General features: G+C 47.1%; 2 protein-coding genes across 9 annotated transcripts; one reads left to right on the forward strand and one right to left on the reverse strand.

Moving 5' to 3' along the window:
* Nucleotides 1-26: 26 nt before the first annotated feature.
* LRWD1 (leucine rich repeats and WD repeat domain containing 1) lies at nucleotides 27-20,539 on the forward strand. Of its 8 annotated transcripts, none has more exons than XM_082068344.1 (16): nucleotides 27-126; nucleotides 7,674-7,820; nucleotides 9,866-10,100; nucleotides 11,060-11,179; nucleotides 12,325-12,477; nucleotides 12,564-12,704; nucleotides 13,338-13,679; nucleotides 14,288-14,414; nucleotides 14,661-14,770; nucleotides 15,178-15,385; nucleotides 16,970-17,042; nucleotides 17,144-17,284; nucleotides 17,953-18,050; nucleotides 18,533-18,694; nucleotides 19,422-19,546; nucleotides 20,387-20,539. In XM_082068344.1, exons 1-16 carry the CDS (start codon nucleotides 77-79, stop codon nucleotides 20,525-20,527), a joined length of 2,373 nt encoding a protein of 790 aa, XP_081924470.1. In that variant the 5' UTR covers nucleotides 27-76; the 3' UTR covers nucleotides 20,528-20,539. The 8 variants fall into 8 exon arrangements, with proteins under 8 accessions (XP_081924470.1, XP_081924472.1, XP_081924477.1 ...); XM_082068346.1 differs by lacking the exon at nucleotides 27-126 and adding an exon at nucleotides 5,289-5,429; XM_082068351.1 differs by lacking the exon at nucleotides 27-126 and adding an exon at nucleotides 5,304-5,429 and having other exon boundaries at nucleotides 7,678-7,820.
* On the reverse strand, nucleotides 3,195-5,541 carry ALKBH4 (alkB homolog 4, lysine demethylase). Its single transcript, XM_082068352.1, has 3 exons — nucleotides 5,228-5,541; nucleotides 4,352-4,549; nucleotides 3,195-3,904 (listed from the first exon to the last, which is right to left on the reverse strand). The coding sequence occupies exons 1-3, from the start codon at nucleotides 5,327-5,329 to the stop codon at nucleotides 3,263-3,265; spliced, it is 942 nt and encodes a 313-aa protein (XP_081924478.1). The 5' UTR covers nucleotides 5,330-5,541; the 3' UTR covers nucleotides 3,195-3,262.
* Nucleotides 20,540-20,860: the final 321 nt, after the last annotated feature.

The following is a 20,860-nucleotide window of genomic DNA, read 5'->3' on the forward strand; positions in this document are numbered from 1 at the left end:
TGACTCTCGGAGAGGCTTTATGACCAGGGGAAATGGAAGAGATGTTGGACTGAGCCGCCTGGTCCTGCCTCACGTGATGGGTGAAAGCGATACGGTGCAAGAGCCTGGGGTGGAGCACGCGCTGCAGTAAGCCCTGAAATATGTGGAAATGTTTTTACAGAGCTGGTGGGGCGGGTGCAGCCCCAGAGAACATCCTCTGGTTCCCCAGCACGGGACTTGGGGACAGGCAGGCCCAGCTGGCCGTGGGGACAACAGGGGATGGAGGTGCCAGGTGCGGGACTGGTTGCTTGAACTTCACATTCTCCTCTTGCCTTTCCGTGGGATTTCATAATGTTCTTTCTCTTTTTTCCCCTGCCTTAAAACAAACCAACCAAAAGGCCTTTGAGTTTCCCTGCTGCTGTAGCGTCGTTATCTTCTAAATCTTGTCGCATCTACTTTTAAGACGGTTTCCTCAATACCCACCCCCCCAAGCTGTGACTTCAGATTCAGATCTCAGTGCAACTGATTAACGTCTCACAGGCTGTTGTCCTCTGTACCCATTTCAAACAAAGTGGTTTCAGCAATTACTGCCTGAATTTGGGAAGGGTTCTTGAGGAGTGTGTATGACTGGCCGCTTGCCTTCTGCCCAGGGTTGTGACAACCGTGAGTGCAAAGTGCTAGGAGCAAAAAACAACTCTGTGTGTTAGCTTTGCCTATTCTTATCTCTGCATGAACAATATCTACTGTAGAACAACATATGTATTTCAGTTATTGTCCAGCTGTGTGAGAGAAACTGGATAAACTTGCTATATTTTACGCTTCTTGCTGATTTCAGACTGGTCTTTTGAAAGGCAGCTCAAGTCCTCCAGCATCCTCTATGGGTTAACTTGGGTTTTGCCTTTTATTTTCTTTTAAGCTTGGTCAGATATTTTCCTATTAAAATACACAACTAGATAACAGTTGTACTTCTTTTAATGAGGGCCTGGTTCTTGGTATCTGTTTTACAAGAGCTAATCTTGGCTAAGACAAACAGCTGTGCTAGGAATTCCTATAACATGAAGACCATTAAAGTTTGTCTTACGTTAATAATACTAGCATAGTGGCCAAAATTACTTTTAAGAGCTAATTAATTATGATTAAAACCTCTTTATACTTTTCTCAGATGTCTATGGTATTTGACAGTCCAAAGCAATTGTTAATATTCTGCAGTGCTGCAATCTTGGCTTTTTAGGAGAGAATACATAAAATTTGAGAAAGTAATACAGAACTGGTGGGTGTGTAATTGCATTTTGATCTAATATGATGCCCAAGAAGCTGTTTAATGGGTGAAAAATGGCAAAAGATAGACATAGCAATGACTGTGTAGTGACTAGATTAAGTTTTGGACTTAAAAACATCTAGACAAAGCTCTCAGTTTTTGGCTCAGTATTTAATTATTAGCATTTTTTTCAAATTGAAGATATCAACTAGGAAGAGCTGGAATTTTCTGGCAAAAACCGCAGCTTCCCGTATAGTTTGATCAAGGCAGAAAAATTGAGCCAACAAATGCGGAGCACAAAATGAACTAATATTGTGTATCTTGTTATTGTGGCACTCTGATTCATCAGAAGCCATCATCTGCTTTCACTGTGGAGAGAGTGAAACAGCAGGTACGCGCACAGAAAGTATCTTAACAGGCTGAGAGCACAATATAAATCACAAAGGGAGCGTTGGAAACAAGGGCCAAACGTTAATGGAGGTACTTGATTGCTGCGGTTTGCTGAGCAAAGAGCAGATTGCTGGAGACGCTCAGTGCTGAGAGGGTGATAGGGACATGGAGTCATAGAATAGCTTGGGGTGGAGGGACCTTCAAAGCTCACCCAGTCCAACCCCTGCCATGAGCAGGTTTGAGGTTTAGGACGGCCCGTGGGTGCCCTGCTCGCAGGTCCCTGTCGGAATTACCGCATAGATATCCATGCTTGTTTAAATACTGGGCCAAACTGAGACTCATTCATTGCAGCCACAAAGGACTGTAGCTTAAACTGATAAAAAACATCCTGATTCACCCAACTGATTTCTAGTAACTTTTGTTGGGTGAAGAGCTCCCATTCCTGAAGCGGAGGGCAGTGTTTATGGCACAAAAAACCTGCATGTTGTGCCAAGGAAGTACTTCCAGGGCAGAATACAGCTGTGCAGGAACGCTGAGCTGTGTAAATGTGTCCCCTTTGCTTACCGACCAAAACCAGACAGCGTTGCAAAGAGTCATTTTACTGCTGTAGGTGTGAGCGTGCTGAATGGTTTCAATAACACGACTGTCTTTATTAAAGGATCACACTTTGGCAGTACAGCTTCATTTTCAAGAGCACAGAAGTTTGTTCGGAGCAGACAGATGGCCCCAGAGCGGCTTCTGCTACAAATGACTCCTTGAGTCTTAGGTACAAGGCATGATTCAAACCTGACTGCTGAGGTGCCAAGAAAAAAAATGATAGCTGCCCATGCTGCAGTCTGTTGCCCAGCCGAATCCCAAAATCAGGCTCTTGCTACTGACAGTTGACAGCAGGGTTCGGGGATGACAAATGATCAGAAAATAACACAGCCTGTGCAAGCTTTTGCTCTGAGCTCTGTCCAGGCTGCCTCTGCGAATGAGTCGGCATCGGCCCTCTGCAAACGCTGCTCTGTGGTCACCTAAGTTACGGGTCACACACAGTATTTATGATCAGTCCTCACTGTTAGAGCATGAATCTTCAGCAAAGGATAATTACTTTAATTAGTCTGAGTGTGTTGTACTATCTGTGGAGAGGTGCTTGCTTACCCTGCTCCCCTGGAGAGGGGATCTCTGAAGGACCTGTCTGAAGCGAGCGAGAAGGTAGTTGTGTCCCTACGGCACAGGGCAAGGCTGAAAGCAGTGTGACAGAACCCAGGAAAGGCTACAATCTGCTGCAGGGCCTGGGCTGAATCTGTGCCAAGGGCAGTCTGATGATTCTAAATTTCTTTCTTAGTTTCATTTGAGTATCTAAAAACTGGCTATTTGCTTTTTGGCATTTTGTTACAATGAATACAGCAGCTCATTTCTGACTTTTGCCTAAAAGCTCCCATTGCCCAGGAGAGTCTTTGAAGAAACAAGCAGCCCACCCCTTCCTTGCACTCCCCCATTTCTGTTTCTTAAATTTCCATTTGATTGAGCTTCTCCCTGCAAACACCTGGTTCCATACGCACACTTCAGAAATAAACCGAGTTGTACAAATTCCGTACTTTATTTTTTAAATTTCTTAACAAAAATACAATGCTAGCTTCCTCTTGCTGATCACACTGGTCTTCCTTGAAACGAAAGAGCTATTTCTAGCAGTTCTTTACCCAGTTCCTCCTGCGTTCCTCCGGCGCTGAACTCTGCAGACAGCTCCCTGAACGTGACACAGATTCGGCGATGCTCTATATGCTTGCGGTAAATTGCGTGTTTCCACTTGTACCGTGCGTCACCGTACAGCACCACCAGAGACCGTCGGGGTAGGTGAATGGCAACAGTCACCTCTTTACTTGGAACAAGCCTTGGGGATAAAACGCAGTTGACTGCTTCTTCGCCTGAATTTTTGCATGCTGACGTCTGTGTAAGAGATCCAGGGGGACTTAATTCCCCATTTTCTTTGCTGAAAGTGGGAAATAATTGGATACTGTCCTCTGAATCACAAGACATGGATAGCACGGTTTTTGAGAGCAAGTTTAAGCTAACCAGACGCTCTCCCCAAAGCCACCAGTCATCAAAATGTGGGTCGATGGCAGAACCTCTTTCTGGCATGTAGTCCAGATTACATTGTTCAACAGGTAAGAAACCGCCTAGTACAGAGCAGGCCTTCATTTGTGCTACAATCTTTTTACTAAAACTTGGCAAACCAGTAAAGCTGCCAGCTTTCAGCCTTTGTTTCTTGAAGTTCACTTTAGGTCCATAGTCCTGTTGGAAAAAACAAAGGAAAAGCTAGTGTTAGGAAAAAATCTGGGAAAAGTCTTTTTGGGGAGGCTGTGATCCCTACGGGGCTCATGGTCAAGGCTTTTGAGTTGTGTTATAGTCACCAGGTTGCAAAAGGACTCGCTGAAGCTACATTAATCTCTCTAGAATTAGATTTCTCACCCGTAAAGTAGAAACAAACCAAACCACCCACTTCTTTCACCTGGAGAGTGTGTGAACTTAATTGCCTGAACATTGTGCTATCAAATACTGTTTGTTGTAACTCATATATTTTTGCAAGAGTCGACTTTAATTACAACTCTTGCAACTGATTTCAGGATAAGCTTCCAAAGGAAAACATTTAATGAAACCTCTAAACATTCTGTGTTTTAACTCAAACCAGCTTTCCGTTTCCAGAGGGATCTAAGGACAAATGTGCTTCTAAAGTCAAACCTGCTTCTTTCGGCCAGACTGTGATGGTTTCCAGTCATCCCGATCCATCAGTTCAACTATCTCTGCCTCTTCATCTTTGCTAATGAACTCCTCTGTCAGAAATACCCCTGGAAATGGAAATGCCCAGCCAGCAAATTCCGAGCGCTCATTTCCTTTAGCCAGGCCAGTAGCTGGACAGTAAGTGAAATTATCTTCTCCCTGTGGAAATAACGATGGAGAAGAAAAAGCAGCAGGGAGAAACTTATCACAATGAGGTTTTTCCATTATTTACCCCTGTGACCTTGATGTTGCAGCATGAAAACCGTCTGTACAGGATTCTTGCAGACATGAGAAATTTTAGAGCTGCTTTTGGGGAACAACTCTTCCCTGCTTATTTTTACAGCTGCCTGCGTGAATCCACTTTCTAATGTTTTTATCCTGCAAAGACAGGGAAGAACAGATCATCCTCGGTGCCAACTGTATAAGGAGATTAATGGCCAGTATTCCTTGAGCTGGCCGCGGAGACACGGTTTGTCATATCAATACATGTTGAATGAGGAAAGTTGATAAAAATCGCCAAGGCCAAAAGGCTAAGCTGCCTTTTCTTGACGTATGAAACTCGAGTAAGGCCTGTCTGGGTTTGCAAGGCTGCTGTGTGCATCTGGGACGTTATTTAGGTGAAGCCACATGGGCTCTGCTCACACATACCCCCAGGAGGTCCCTGAGCCCAGGTCTGGGTTTGTCCCCAGCCGAGGGCCCCAGTGTCTCGATGGGGAGCCGGGGGGGGTCCCAGCCTCCCACCCCGCGGCCGGACCCCGCGCTGGGGAACACGGCAGCGCCCCCTCCGCCGCCGCCCCGCCCAGCGCCGGCCCCGCCCCAACGCCCCCTCCCCGGTACCTGCGGGGGCGGAGCGGCCTGCGCGGGCCCCTCGCAGAGCAGGCAGGAGCGGATCCCCTTGCAGCCGCAGCCCGGCCCTTCGCCGCCGCCCGCCGCCTCCATCCCCGCACGGCTGCGCTCAGGACACGGCCCCCCCCTTCCCCTGCTCCCTCCTTTTCTCCCCGTCTCCTCCTCCTCCGCCGCCACCCGGCCCCGCTACCAGGTGAGGGGAGCCGGGGGAGGTGCGGGGGGCGGCCGGGGCCGAGCCGGCGACAGGACACACGGGCTCGGCCCGAGCCGCGCGGGCGGGCGGATGAGCGGGGGTGGCGGGGAACGCGGACTCGCTCTCCCAGCAGCCCCCGCGGCGCCGAGCAGTGGTGCGGGGCCCGGCCGCGCCGCGGGGGTTGCTGGGAGTTGTAGTCCCGTCCGCAGCGCGCACACCCCGCGGGGGCGCCTCAGGCCGCGGCCGCCGCCGGCCCTCGCTGCCGCCTCCGGGCTCGGGGCAGCCGGCACCGCGCGGGGGCACCGTGAGGCGGCGGCCCGGAGCCGCACCTGGGCTCCTCGGCACGAAGCCAACGCCGACATCCCTGCCCGCGGGCGGCGCCGCGGCCTGGGCCCCACAGCCGGGACCCCGCGGCCCGGGCACGGCCCTGGGGCTGCCGCGGGCTGAGGGGCCGCCGGGGCCGCCCGCATCCTTGGATGGGGTGGCAGGCCGGCGTGGTTGTCGTTGTCATCCCCCGCATGGCGGTGGCGGCGTCGTGCAGCCCCTGTGGCACCGGGCTCTCCTGGGTTTAGGCGAGGCCCAGCTGCTGTGGGGTGGTTAGAACTAAACTCATTTTATTCTCTGCTGCGGTAGTCTGGCCGAATCGACAGCACGACTGTGACCCTGAGAGGTGCCGCTGTGGGGCAGGAGGAGGTCGGTGGCTAATTTGGGTGGCAGTTCCTGGTGAGGCCAGGTTACAGGGGTTTCCAGTTAGGCTGGGTTGCGGGGGTTTCCAGTTAGGCTGGGTTATGGGGGTTCCTGGTTTAGGCTGGGTTACGGGGGTTTCCAGTTAGGCTGGGTTACGGGGGTTTCCAGTTAGGCTGGGTTATGGGGGTTCCTGGTTTAGGCTGGGTTACGGGGGTTTCCCGTTAGGCTGGGTTATGTGATTTGGCCGGATTATGGCAGTTCTCAGTTAGGCCGGGTTGTGGGGTTCATCAGGCCCCAGGGTGACTGAATGTGCCTCTGCAGTGTCACCCATAGTGATTGGGGACAACGTGTTATGTCCCTGCAGCTCCCGTGGTGTCACAGGTGACACAGCTGTGTCTGAGGTGTCAGGGTGGTCAAAAAGAAGGTGACGGGAGCGTCGACAGTCATTGGTGTCAAATTTTTCTTACAGGTACTTAGGGAGGTTTGTTATGTTCAGCAGGTAAGGGCCTGGCGGCCGGGTTGGCTTTCAGTGACAGCTCTGCCACTCGGAGGATCAAACCCTGAACACCTGCTGTTCAAACTGTTTTTCAGGCTCAATGCTCTTCATGCTGGTGTAAAATATTTCATGCAGGACGGACTCCCCTTGCTCACAGGTGTTAACAAAGCAATGCCAAAGTGATGGGTCTGGGTGCTGTAGGTGTGTTATGGTGCCGAAGTCGAGCCTAAGGACAGCTTAGTGCCTCACGTGTTCCTCGCGATTTACTGGAGTGGCGTTTAGGCAGCGCTGAGACTAACTCAAAAGGACAGTTTCGAGCCTGGCCTTGAAGCTCTTTTCTCTTTATTTCCCTCTCTTGGAAACTGTGTCAGAGTGGTAAGCCACAAACAGTAATTTCATGAAGCTACTTTGGCCCTTTCAGTGTTGTTATTCTAAATATCAGTGTATCTGTGTGTGTACTGTCCTATCCACAACAATGTATGAAAACATCTGTTAATTACCAATAACATACAGAATGTTGATTTTTAATTTTTTTTTCCTTAGTGAGGAAATAACATTAATGATTGGTGGGTATTTGCATTTCCGGTATTTAGTTCAGTTTTCCAAAAGTTTAGGGAATTTAGAAATTGTCAGCCAGGCATGTTTGTTATTTCCTTGGGAGGAAGACATTTGCAACATGTGTATTTATTTTTGCTGTTTATTGGAAAGCATATCACAGTTTTTGGAGCAGAGCCCTGTTGTGCAGGAGAGGTACAAACAGGTGACTGTGAGACCGTCCTAGTCCCAGGTGCCATCAGCCCGTGGACAGTTCTCATCTATGGCAAGTGCGTTGCTTTAATAGCCAAGGGAGATATCGCTGATGTTTTGGAGATGGGTTGGGTCAGTGTGCTGCGAGTGGGTGCCCAGTGTAATAGCAATCTCTGCTGTTTTCATTTCAACCATGTGAAAAAGGCGACTTCAAACACAGCAGCAAATTAAGTAGCTAACCTCATAATGCTTCTTTTTTTCCCCTTTTGGAGTCAGTTGAAAGGGCTTCCTCTTATTCCTGTTTGTTTTACCAGAAAGGTTGCAAGAAGAGATCCTACAGCTGCTCGATCAGGGATTCCAGCAGAGGGGTGGAGATCAAAAATGTCAAAAATTACTACAGAACTTCTTTTGGAAAGAGCGGTTCCAAGATCTACGAGGCTCCGAAAGATCGAGACGCTGAAGTAAGTGCAGATGGGCCCATGGAAAATTCCAGCGGAATTCAGCCTGGGCAGTCCTTTTTTTTTTGTCTTTCTTCCCATGAGCAATTTTACTGAAATGGAGCGACGGTTACAAAGCCCAGGACAGGAGATGGCATTCTCAGTGCAGGATCAGTGAGCACTAGTAGAACTGCATTCACCAGATAGGTTAGCAGCAGTTGCCACCCCAGTTCAACGTTTATATAATTTATATCGTATATATGCTGCCAACTTCTTTTTGTAAAAAGTGCTTAAGTCTGGATCCTGATTTCTTAACCCTAAAATATGCTTCCTACCTTCAAAACACTTCTGTCTTTGCTAGCAGTTGCTTAATGTGAATAAGAAAATCTCTCTGGCCTCTTTTAAAAAAGATTTTGGGCATTATTTCCCCTCCCTTTTCCTCACTCTCCATCACTTTTCATCTCTTCTAAATCCAATTATGTTAGTACCTCAAACATTGCAGAGAGGGATAGTAACCTCTGGCACACTTAGAAACCTCTAAAATCAGTTTTGTCGCTCAGATCCTTAACAGAGGTCATTGAGAATATGTCTTTCCAAATATTTAATACAGTGGAATTTCGCTATTCTAGAACTGCTCAATCCAAGTGACTCAGTTAGCTGATAGCTGGCACCTTTGCTGGTTTTGTTGCTGATGTAAGAGTTTTGCATTTCATACATGTTTATGTAAAGACTATAGGCTGTGGTAATCTGGGTAACAAAGTGGTGTTGAGATGTTTGAAGTAACGGATTTCTAAAGTGCAGCTTTTTCCACCCAGCTTTGTACTATGATCTTGAAAGGTAGGATTACAAGACACCCACTTGGGGAACACTGTGTTGAGTTTCTCCCCAAAATGACACAATATTCACACTCAGCTTTGCTGCCAGCTGAATTCTGCTCAGCTTTTCTTATATTCTTTGACTGGCTGGTTAAGGCTTCCGAGATGGCAAGTGAAGGAGAAGTGGTCTTGCTTCCTAATTTTATTTACCTCACTTATTCACACTTCATTTATATTTAGAAGGCCTTTTTCTACCAACCATTAGAGATGGAGATTGTGTTTGTTAAAGGAACTCACACTTGTGTCCTCGAGAGACATTGGCTGTCAGGACTAGAAGCTCCCGATGGAGCTCAACTAAATGGTCTAATCAAATCTAAATGACCCTTCTTATAATATGCATTTTTCACTTTCTCACAGAGAAGGAATATTTTGTTCCCTCACAAATATTTTACCACATCGTCTTTCAGGACAGAATGCCCGTTTTGGTGGCAGCCTTGGGATTTTGTGAGGTAGATTTCCGTAGTTGCCATTGGAAGTTTCTGCAGCAAAACTCACTGTAAAAGAAATGGGACAGCCACTCTTTTTTGGGTGAAGTTAGTTCTTTGAAAACAGCCAAATGATTTGGGGACCTACTCTGCACTTGGCCTGAACTTTTAATGCAGAGAAGGAAAGTTGTGAGCCAGATCAGCAAACTGATCTGATCTGCCACATTGTGGTGTGAGTCCAAGTGTCTGCATGAAGTGAGGGCAGGACTATTTGAGATTATGAATTCAGAAAAATGAGAGAAATAGTGATTCTAGTGCCTTCTCTGTGGACAGGGTAGACTGATGGTGTAGTGAATAAGTGTCTTGTATTGCCACAGCTTGTTTCCTTGAATTTACATTGCAAAGCAATAAAGTACCAACATTCTTAGAGAATTTTTTTCTACAAACGAGAACTTTTCCGGTGATTCACTGCTCACAGCCGGCTCTATTACCCATAGGAGGTTTACCCAGATCGCAGATTAATTGTACTGCAAACGCTTTGGTAGATTTGAGTCTCTGATGGTGTCTCTTAGCTCAGACACAGCGTCTTTTCCGTGTGTGTGTGTTTGCAGTCAGGAACTGCAGACAGGAGAAAGCAGGTTTGGTCGGATTTACTTGGTGAGTTGTGCCAGACTGAGAGGTGCCACCAAGTGGGACCTTGTACCCTGTGAAAGTCAGCACTTGTTTCTCCAATGAGCTGCAGAAAGTTCACGTTCTTTTCTGTTTTCAGCCTGTCCAAGCTACAGCTGAAGACTGGAGACTTAGACCCGCGTTTGTTTTCCCGTCTGAGGCATCTGCAGAAACTGGATCTCTCTGATAATTTACTGGACAAATTTCCCAACAGTCTAACCTTGCCTGATCTGCGTGTCCTAAACTGCAGTAACAACAAACTGGAAGATGTAACTGCTCTGAAACAGTTCCCGCTGCTGGAGGAGCTAACCTACGAGAACAACGTGTACTTGACAGTGAGTTACCTCCCATCCTTACAAGCTAAGCACTGAACAGAGGGAGAAACCAACAGCAGTTGTACCTCGTTCCTATATAATGTTCTTAGGCAGCATGTGTTAGGGCACCTGAGAAAGCAGCCGGTCTTTTTGCGCTGTTTCACCCGTTTGTGCCACTATTTCCCGGTCTGCAGAAGTGACTCACCCAAAACCACTCAGATATGAAAATCTGAGTATCTTGAACCCCCGATTCTCCAGGCGAGAGTCCCATTTTAGGTCACTTATCAGGCGGGATATCTTAGGCTCATGCTTGTGCAAAATAGAGAAATGACATATAGAAGCGTCCTTCTTATATGTTAGTTTTAGTGCCCATTGTGCTCTGGAAGGGCAGACTTGCTCCTCTGATGAGGGATTAAACTTGGGGATTAGTCCAGTTTAGTTTTTCTGACTTCTCTCAAGCAGCTCTGCTGACTGTACAGTTTAAGCATCCAAAACTAATTTTACTTGTGCTTTAAACTGGCATGAGCCACCATCACTGTCCCCAGGTGCTTATTTGCTGTTGTGTGGTGGCAGAAGTGTGTGCATGGCTGTGTGGTGAACTGGACTGCGGAACTGGCAGGACAGGTCTCCTGTCCTAGATGCTCTCAGAGTTAAAGGAGGTGAACAGAAAACCTGCCTTGCACTTCAAACTGGAGCAGATGAGCCTGGTTACACCACCACCACCTTCTGTTGGATGTTAGTACTGCATAAGCGTGAGGCGGGACTCTTTTGTCTGCAGTTGAAGATCCCAACTCATAGGAGAACGTTAATGTGCAACTAAAAGGTGATATTCAAGTCGGAAATGCTGGGAAGATTTTACGAAATGGCTTCTCCTGTCTAAATACATTCTTCTCATCCTTGGCTGTATTTTAATAAAGGACTAAAGCTAGAGCAAGTACTATGTGTATGAATTTTGTAACTCTGATATCTTCTCTTTCTAGCTCAACGATGACTATAAAGTAATGTTTCTTTTGCAAAACCTTCGGCTACTCAATGGCAAGGACATAACCAAACTGGCTAATCACGTGAGGCGTGTCAACAGTCGTAAGCTCACCAGCAAGGTAAGATGTGTGATATTTTCTTAATCTCTAAACACCTGAGAAGTAACTAAATAATGACAGAGTTGCAAACAAGCATCAAATGGTTAACAATAATTCTGGTATGATCTTCGGCTCTGCCTCTTTGGAACTGTATTTTCACTCATTTGTGTACACAGTTTAGCTCCTGACTGATTCTTTTCACAAAGTACTTTGTGATCTTGAGCAATATTATTTTTTTATTATGAAAAAGGGTTTTTTTGTGCAGTATTGCTGTTACCATTTATATTCGAGTTAGTTGATCTTGTTAATTCCCTGTGTGTAGCAGCGGTGGAGAGATCAAATACTGAAGACTCGGATGGCTTATTGTGCTAAGTGTTGTCTGTGTAATACCTCATACCTCAAAGAGTCTTGGTGAGGGTTGCTCAGCCTCTTATCCGCCAGGCAGCCGGGCATGGTGGGCTGTTTAATGAGACACCAAGTGCTCCCCCGTGGTCTTCATTCTGTGCTGTTATCTGTGCCCCAGATACCTTTCCATGATGTTGCTGCCTTGTGCCTGGCTGCCCAGTTCTTACTGACATGTCTAAATGTAGAGTGTTTGTTGGGTCCGAATGCTTACAAGTGTGTTACTGCCCACCAGAAACCATCAAACGGGAAACTCTGCTGATAGATGAGCCATCTGCATGATGGTACCCATAGTTCAGAAGCCTTCTGGGGTCCAGGTGTCTTTATAAATGGGGATGACATGTTCACCAGTCCAGCTCACGCATGCGCTTGAACTATAAGAAAATTCAAAACATCCTAGTTATCCTGTGCCTGATACAATAAATTAGTTGCCTGTCAGGTACTCCCTGTTAGCAGAGCACAGTGTAAGACTCCATAAGAACATTTGCTATGAATCCAGAGACACAAAAATGGGCATTGCTCTGGGTCCATGTTGATGGTATCTGCTTAGCCACGCTCGCTTAAGCTTGGCTCAGAGGAACTGGGTTTCGTGTTAGCTGAAGTCGTGGTTTGAACACTGATAAAATAAATGGAAGCAGTGCCATCACATGGGTAGCAGAGCCTCAGGGTTGGCAACTTCTTAAATGCTTTCACAAGTACTCTTGTGTTTTTCTGCTCTGGTTTTCTGTAGTGTTCTATTGAACAAACTGAGCCTTTCTGCCTAGGTTACCGCTCACTGGGAAAAATTCTTCCGTGACCAACTTCCTGAGAAATACACGGCTGAGCAAGTGAAGTCCGTCAAGAAAAAGTTCCTGAAGTCAGTACAAACCAATGTAGTATATGGACCCAGCTCACTCAGCGAATTCACCCGCTGGCGGGTAGGTTACACTTCACTCACCCTCCTGTTCTTCAGGCGAGGACTCTGCAGCCTGAAGCCTCACATATCCACATACTTGCTTCTAAGGTGAAAATGATTGCAGAAGAGTTTCTGGCACAGTCACTGGGTCTGGAGTTAAGCACAGATACTGAAGCAGAGGAGAAGACGGATGAGGATGAGGAAGAAACCACAGAAAGCCCCAGGGAAGCTGCAGAGGATGTGGGTCAGGTAGGTGATTTTTCCAGTTACGTTAACAACTTTCTGTTTCTTATGAATTCAGTAGCTCATGTTAGTTCACATTAGGACTTTTTGGTAACTGTAAGGGCAGGCTTAGGCTCCAGCCTATGTTCAACAGCCAAGGCTTATTTTTTATGACCAGATTGAAGCTTTCCCAGCAGTGTGAGTGTTGGGTTGCTATCCAAGAGGAGAGAGCTTCCATTCTCGTAGAAGACCCAAAAGATTTCATGAGTATAGTCCTGCTGACTCCACCTCTCCTTTGAGGAAGGGATGTTTTTAGTGAGAGAACTGGGCCGATGCATGGCCAGACCAGGATGGTGCTTGCCCTGTTTGAAATGGCTGCAGACTGAACCCCCTCAGTCCATGGGCCGTATTTGGTTTTTCATATCGTATGTAAATTGCAAGTAACAGGGACAAGGGAAGGGAGATGAAAATGAGTCTGGCTGTGTGATTTTTTCATTAGCTTCTGCCTCTAGGAACTCTGCAGCTCTGGACTCTGTTGGATCCCAGTCTGCAACTATGGGAGGGTACTTGTGTTTGAATAATTAATCTCTGACTTATAAATCATCTGCACATCTCAGGGAAGCTAGAAACCTTCTGCAGAACTGACAGCATGCTTTATAGGTCACAGTAACGCCCAACAAGAGGAAAAGAAACAATTCAAAAGCAGGCTCTGGAAACAAGAGGTCCAAGTCACAGGCAAACACCGAGGAGGAGGCTGTAGTTAATCCCCAGAAGTCCAGTCACGTGCAGGATGACCCAGCTCCTGATACACTGAGAACATCAAAGCAGCCAGCCAAAGAGGCAACACCAGAGCAGGGAGCTGAAGGGACGCATAAGAATGGAGAGCAGTTTCCCAAGGGGCAAAGCAACAGAAGATCCAGCCAGCGGACAGGGGAACAGGAAAGCCAGGAGGAGAACAACGGGGTTGTTAGCTTGACCCCAGTGAAGATCTCCAAGGGCAAGGTATGTTCATCAGGCCCCTTGGGACTCTTGGTTTGGTGGGAGGAGCCGCATTCAGATTTCATTAGAGCTCTACACAGCCTGGAGCTCATAATTGACCAGATACATTGTGAGTTACGGTTTTTGTTTTGTTTTTTGTTGTTTTAAATCTCTCAGAGGCGTCAGGGAAGGGCCTCCCTGGAGACAGTGAATCCCCTGCCAGGGGATGGATGGACCAGCGCTCTGAGGTGGTGCACTGCAAGCCTGTTCTTAGAAATGGGACTGGCATGACTTGCTCTCCGGTCAAACCAATGGCTGCATGGGGAAACGTGTTTCCCCCTCAGCTCAGACCAGTGGGGATCTAAAGGGTTTTTCACATTTCTCTGCTGCAGGAAATGGGGGTGACTGCTGGGGTCTGCTGGGCACATCTTTTCTCAACAGTTGCCTGCTGGTTTAGGAGTCTTGAGCATTGGTGGCATTTCGGTCTCTCTTGTTCTCTGTAGCACAGAAGGGCTGAAAAATACTGCACTTTAATTCAGATTGCTGTGTTCAGTAGAGGGTTCTGTCAAGGCAGTCACAGGCAAACCGCTGTCAGGGGAATGAATTTTCTAAATGTGGATGGTTTATTGTAGGAGGATGTCAGTGCAGAGCCATTGCATTTTCTTCAGTGTCACAGTAAAGGCAACAGCCGCGAGGATTTTAAAACGCAGCTCTGGTCCTGTGTCTTCGAGCCATTGCTAGACTGTGGAGCCAGGAAAGGTGAGCTCTTAAAGAGGTTTGCAGGATTCCCAGAACCACCCGGCTCTGGAATCCCAGCGGACTCCATGCGTTAGACCCCTGCTCCTTCAAGCTGTAGTCTCCGTTGTCAGGAAGAGACTTGCTTACCTACTTCTTCTTCGACGTTGAAAACAGGAGACTGGGAGAGCACCAGACAGTGATAAGCTGCAGTCTTGATGTGTTATCCATGAACATGGGAACTTCTCACCTATTCTTTTCATCTTTCAGATCCCATTGTGAGCTCCTCCAGAACTGTGGCAACGTGTGGAGGGGAATCCGTCTGTCTGATTGATTGTGAGACGGGGACGGTGCTGAAAAAGTATAAGGTGGTGACAGAGGTAGGTTGCAAGTGGGAAGAGTAAGCACTGAATGGAAATACCATCATCCACTATAGTTACACAGGTGTATACATAATAGATATTATAAACAGTTCTGAAAGGGTTTCAGGCATTAGCATGGACAGATCTTAGATAGTAAACATTTCTTGCTTATCCTTTTAGCCTGTCTGCCTCCCTTCTGCTCACACAGGCACACAGACTGCTAAGACCACATGACAGCACAGAGGAATAAACATTCTGGTGTGATAGTTTGTGTTCTTTGGAGGGTTGTTTTGAGGTTCAGTGCTCTGTCTCGAATAGTTGTGTCATTTCACCTGAATAGCTCTCGTGGCAGTTGTCTTATCTCTGAGCTAACAGCCATCCTGCTGGCTCTTCTCCTTCATGCGATTTGTTTCTTTCTATCCTAGGAGTTTTTCAGCGTTGCATGGACAACCCTCACAATGGTAATCGGCGACGGCCGGAAAAAATCTCATAATATCTTGGCTGCTGCTGGGAGGAGAGGGATCGTCAAACTGATTCACGTGGCGGCTGACTTCTGCTACGGAGAGATAAAGGCTCATAAAAAGCCCATTGCTACTGTCTGCTTCGGCCCAACTCGAGAAACTCACCTCTTCAGTAAGTCTTGGTTCAGAATCTCTTTAGCTTTAGGACCTAATCTAGGAAATGCTGGGCTTCCTTAACCAGGGGAATTGTCACCAGTGCAGGCAGCTGTGGGTGGGTGAATGCTTAGAATATTTACAGGGACCCCACACACATACACAAAGCACGGGCAGGCATTACAGAGAGAGTGTTGTTAGTCTGATGTGGCACTAATCTACATAAGGTACAAATGCTTGCAGCCACAGAGCCTGACTCTTCAGCTGAGGTGCAGCAGCTCCTGTTCCTCTCTCGGTAGCTCTCAGGGTGGCTGTCACGCACTCGTTAGCCACAAACAAGCTCAGCAGCAGATCTGTTCTGCAGGGATGAGTAAGAAGAATGGCAGCCAGAGCAGTCTGCTGGGGGCCAGGCAGCGAGCCGGCAGCTGACAGGGTTCTCACAAGCATGGTGACAGGGCAATGCAGCGTAAAATGGGCTGTTGGATTTCATTTTTTCCAACGAGCAAAACTATGCGCTTAATTGCTTTTGAATACACGAAAATCTTTGAGTTCTGTGCCTCATCAGGCATTTTTATTCATGTCCTGAGGTAGAACAGAGCTTTGCCACAGTAGGGTCCACAAAGGCTGAGCCTTACAGTCCAGTGGGAAGTGAACCATCATATTACAAATTGCAGCTGCATTGTCAGGCCTGTGAAGTGAGCTGTTCAGAGCTATTCAGGCCACACCTGCACCCCACAGCACATTGTTTCTTTCTCTTGCCTAAAATTACCCATATCCTGGAGCGGTTAGGGTGCTACATGAACCATTAAAAGTGGAAATTTTTTTTTAAAACACAGGTATCTGTAGTGTATACTTTTCAAGAAGCAGCTTGAGAGAGTGCAAAAGGCAGAAGCCTGGAGGGGTAAGGAGGTTGATAGCACATCCAATTAATGAATGGTGTGGGCAGCAAGGCTCATTTTATTGCATAAAAAAGTTTATAGCAGTAAAAGGAGAGTCTTTGCAGAGCTGTTTGGGGACTGGACACTTATCTGTTTACTCTGAGCGATGCCACCTGATTAGAATCCAGATTACACTGAGTAATCTATTGGGGTTCTTTCTGCTGTCAGTCTATCAGCCTGGTGACAAAGACATTAAAATTCTTTCACATTTTACATCAGTACGTAATTTTTCCAACGGGAGCCGCTGTGGATGTGAACACAGTAAACCATGGATATGTGGAATAAAGTGTCTGAGAGTAGCGGTTGGAGCTCAGATTTTAGATTCCACTAGAATCCATGACCAGATACATGAGCTCAAAGGGGCACTAATTAATGACCGTGTGAAGCCACAACTTACTAACGGACACCAGGAAACAAACTTTCTTTTATCTGCTCCTCTTAGAGCACAGGATAAGAATGCAAATTTCCGACCGTGCATGTTTGACAGTGTCTGTGACGTGGTGTTGAGCCAGGAGCCTCGGTGACTGCTGCTGTGCTTTAATGAGCTCTCTGCTGCCGCAGGCTTAGCATGTTACGGCCTGTGACACAGGTAGAATTGCCAGCTAGCACAAGAAGAGCCAGATGAGCAGCGGTGTCACTACCTGCTTCTCTTCTGTGTCCCACAGCTGCATCCTATGACAAGCGAATTGCACTCTGGGATATTGGGATTCCAGACTGTGACTACAATTTCAAAGCAAGGTAAAGGTTCAAAAACCAGATGTGGCCAGTCCAGGAGCCTGTAACTATCATGTCGCAGCACCACCTAACTGCTTGTTCTCTCTTTTTGCCTTCTCTTCTAGCCAGCTGCTGGTGCTGGAGGTGCTCTCCATCCCCTTACGGATTGCCCTGGTCCCCACATGCCCAGATCAGTACTTGCTGGCTGGCTGTGAAAGCGGCTGCTTTGCCTGGAATATAAAACTGGATAAGGAGCAAAAAAGCAGGTGAGAACCAAAAGCTGGTGGCATGCATTTGCTTTCCATAACAAAAAGTAGTTCTAGCAAAGGCTTTACTACTAACCAAGGAGGTCCGAGCAAGAAAAGCAGCATGTCCTACCAAATTTAACATACTCAAGAAAAACTACTATTAATAGCATAATGCTAAAGAATTGTTCAAAGCTACCGGCCCTGGGCTTGTATCGATGCTCCAGCCTACAGCTGTTGCAGGCTGCTGTGAAGGAGGGCTGGCCTGAGTGCAATACAATACCTTAAAACTTAAGGGCATTTTATGTTGAATTTAGTGTAAAGGAGTGTAAATTCTTCCATTGAGTTCCAGTCTCACAAGACCTGCCCTGCTTCTGGGACGTGAGGTTACCCAGGAAACTGGCACTCTGTGGGAGCACAGAAAAAATTACATAAGAAGCAAGGGAAGCCATGCCCTGCTGACACGCACTAATCCTGAATGCCTACAAAAACAGATGAAGTAAACCAGCAGTCTCTTAAGCAAACAAGCTTCTGCTGTATTAATAAACCCAGGTGGCCGAAAGCTTAAGTTCAAGCTGGAATGCATCTGAGTTTGGCGAGAGACTCACTAACATGAATTTCTGTACCCAAGTGCCCTTCCACTGCTGCCCATTCAGGACTTTACTCTTCCCACCCTTCCCCTATTCCAGGCCTTTTGAAGCCGTATTCCAGTTTCCCGATGAGGACGGAGCCATGACAACATCCCACAGGGTTGACGGTTTGGCTTTTCTGAATGATGATGTCATTGGTGAGTATAAACACAATAGCCCAATCCAGAAAAACAGTCAGGGACCTCAGCATCCACCAGGCTGAAGGCAGCATGCGGAGCAGAGGGACTCAGTGGGGTGTGACTACCTCTTCTGGAGACTTTTGAGGGCTACACAGGGCAGAGTTATCTCCCAGAGTCACTTACCTTTCCCTAAAATGTGGGCTGGTGGCAGCAGTAGCGCTTTTTGCATGGGAATTGGAGATTCCCACATCTGAGAGTGTTTGAATAGCTGATGCTTGTTCTACTGTTGAGGAACATATGCACAGGACTGAAAAATCCCTCTGCAGCCTCCAACTATCCTGAAATAAGGTAAAGGAGGTAGAAACAGCTGCTGCTGGTATCAGGTCCCACATCGTAAAAGCCACTTTGTGGTTGGACCACCTTGACCAGAGGCCAACCTTGGGTTTGTGACCTTTCACTGCTCAGCAGCTGACACAACCTCTCCCCTCTTCCCTCCCCAGTTTCCAAGAGCTCTAAACCGGGCTGCATCTACGTGTGGAGCTGGAGTCGCTCTTTTGACGCGAAGGGGAAAGGATGTCAGCGAACGGTGTCTGCGGTTATTCTAGCTGAGCTGGAATGGTCCACGACAGACATGTCCTACCTGACGCTCAGCACCTGCCCAGGTAGGCAGAGCCCTTTTGGGACACACGGCACCCTTTTGGGGCACACAGCGAGGCCGCAGCAGTCACTGCGGCAAAGGTGGCCACATGAGTGGGGGTTTACTTTGAGCATCCCCTTGCATCCCTTGGAGAGATCCCTTGCTCCCCTCTGCGAGCAACAAGAGCCCTCAACTCCCTGCACTCCAATACAGTGCAGCAACAGCCTAGCAGTATATAAATAAGTAACACATAAATGCAGCTATATTCTGCCATATAATGGGGGAACAACTCAGGCTTACAGTGTTACACCAACCATAGTCTTCCTTGTACAGGTTTTCAGAGCACAAAGAGCTGATGGCTTTGGCCACATGTAGTTTTTCTAGAGGCATTTGAACTCTCAGTGCATCTGAAGTAAAGCAGGAATTCCACGCACAGGTCAGCTGGCTTTTAAAACTAACAATAAATAAATAAACCTGATTTGATTGCCACTTTGCAAAACTAAGTAGTCAGAAGAAATCCTAAAACATTTACCACTAGCTTTTCTGTGCTGGAGTAAGATAGCCAATTTATCTCTAAATTAATTTACCTTTTCAGGGTGAGGTAGATTAATATATTTTTGCTGGAAACAGAATTTTTCTGAAATGTAACATCCTCCCCTGGAACCCTACAGCACTTTCTTGAGCTCTGCTTTACAGCAGAATGGACTCTCGGTTCCACAGTCGTTTTCCAGCTGCTTCTTTTGGTCTTCCAGCAAAAGAATATGTGTTCTGTGGTGATGAGAAGGGAAGTGTGTGGATGTACAGCCTCTCAAACTACACCACAGCGTGGAACTCTGCAAAGGGCAAACGCTCAGACAAGAGGATCCCGCCTGCACAGGTTGGTCTCATTTACCGTTTGGGTGGGGCTGACTCCAGGCTCCTGAGCACAGAACACACCTCGTGATTCCTCTACCTGACATACACAAGCAACTAAAAGCAATCTCCAGTGCGTGACCAAGCCCATCTTTCAAATCTCCCACAAACACAACTGTGACAGGAATTAGGAGCTGGAAGGCAAGTGTATTTGTTCCTGCGTTCTGCAGCTCGGCAGCTTTTCCCAGCAGAAGGGCCCTCTGAAAAAGTGCGGATTAAACTGGAGAGCCCACCACTACAGGCGTGCAGACACCACTTCTCTGATGGGTTTCACCACTTCCCTATACTTACACCACTTTTTTCTCGGCTTGGTATTTGCCTGGCCTCCAGAGATAGTTCTCCTTTGGGCAACTACTCTTCCCCCGATGATGAGGACTCTGTAAGGACAGTGAAACACTCAAGGGATTCCACTCCAGAGCCTGGTTTTGAGCTGCCCTTATACAGGTGTGAGGTGACCTTGTGTCCCATAAACTTTTTGAAAATATATTGCCCAAATCAACAATCGGTTCCTCCAGGACTGAGGGGCAGCTGCTTTCACTTTTCCCTTTCTGATCTGCATGTAGTTTACTACATACTACATGATCTTTCCCTCTGCATTAAACGCTGCTACTTTAGCAGCATCATAAAGTTGCACCATCTCCCTCAGGCAGGCAAAGACCCTTTGGTTCAGCTTCCCCGGGTTGGTTGGGAAATGGATTCCACATAGACCCGATCATCAAACCAGGCCTTGCAATAATCAATAACCCCCCACTTTCGGAGACAAAACCACCTTTTGTTTCCTACCCAAACTCTGTTCTCCTCACAGATTCTCAAGTGGCCAGAGCTTCGAGCGAATGGGGAGCAGCTGACTGAAATCCTAATAAACAATGTGGTATCAGACCCCACATTCACTTACCTTGTTGTTCTAACTGGTGTGAACATAACGGCAATTTGGAAGAAGTCATAGTTCCTTGTAAGAGTTTCATTCCCGTGCTTTGCAATAGTGCAGTATTAGTGACTGTTACCCATGTAACCATGACGTTTTCTAGACCCGCTATTACATGCAAGAGAAAAAAAAAAAGGTAAGAGTTTGTTAAACTCATCGAGTCATTGTAAACATCCGGTTTCTTTTACTGTAAGTTTTCACAATTTGTGCATTTGTTTTATAGAAATGACACTTAATAAAACAAACTACCAGTTCAGTTGGCAGTGCTTAGACTTCTTGAAAAGGAAGAGCAGAGGGTTCATCTACCGCTCGCACGCAGCAGCTTCACATTCTGAAATTGTGCTCACAACAAAC

Source organism: Streptopelia decaocto (assembly GCF_964273445.1).
Source record: "Streptopelia decaocto genome assembly, chromosome: 18".
NCBI lineage: Eukaryota > Metazoa > Chordata > Aves > Columbiformes > Columbidae > Streptopelia > Streptopelia decaocto.

Coding starts and splice junctions, on each gene's coding strand:
- ALKBH4 (XM_082068352.1), bottom strand. CDS start 5,329: ATGGAGGCGGCGGGCGGCGGCGAAGGGCCGGGCTGCGGCTGCAAGGGG. Junction 4,550..5,227: donor AGGCCGCTCCGCCCCCGCAG/GTACCGGGGAGG, acceptor TTATTTCCACAG/GGAGAAGATAATTTCACTTA. Junction 3,905..4,351: donor AGTCTGGCCGAAAGAAGCAG/GTTTGACTTTAG, acceptor TTTTTCCAACAG/GACTATGGACCTAAAGTGAA.
- LRWD1 (XM_082068345.1), top strand. CDS start 7,252: ATGTTTGTTATTTCCTTGGGAGGAAGACATTTGCAACATGTGTATTTA. Junction 7,437..7,673: donor ACAGTTCTCATCTATGGCAA/GTGCGTTGCTTT, acceptor TTGTTTTACCAG/AAAGGTTGCAAGAAGAGATC. Junction 19,547..20,386: donor AGAGGATCCCGCCTGCACAG/GTTGGTCTCATT, acceptor TTCTCCTCACAG/ATTCTCAAGTGGCCAGAGCT.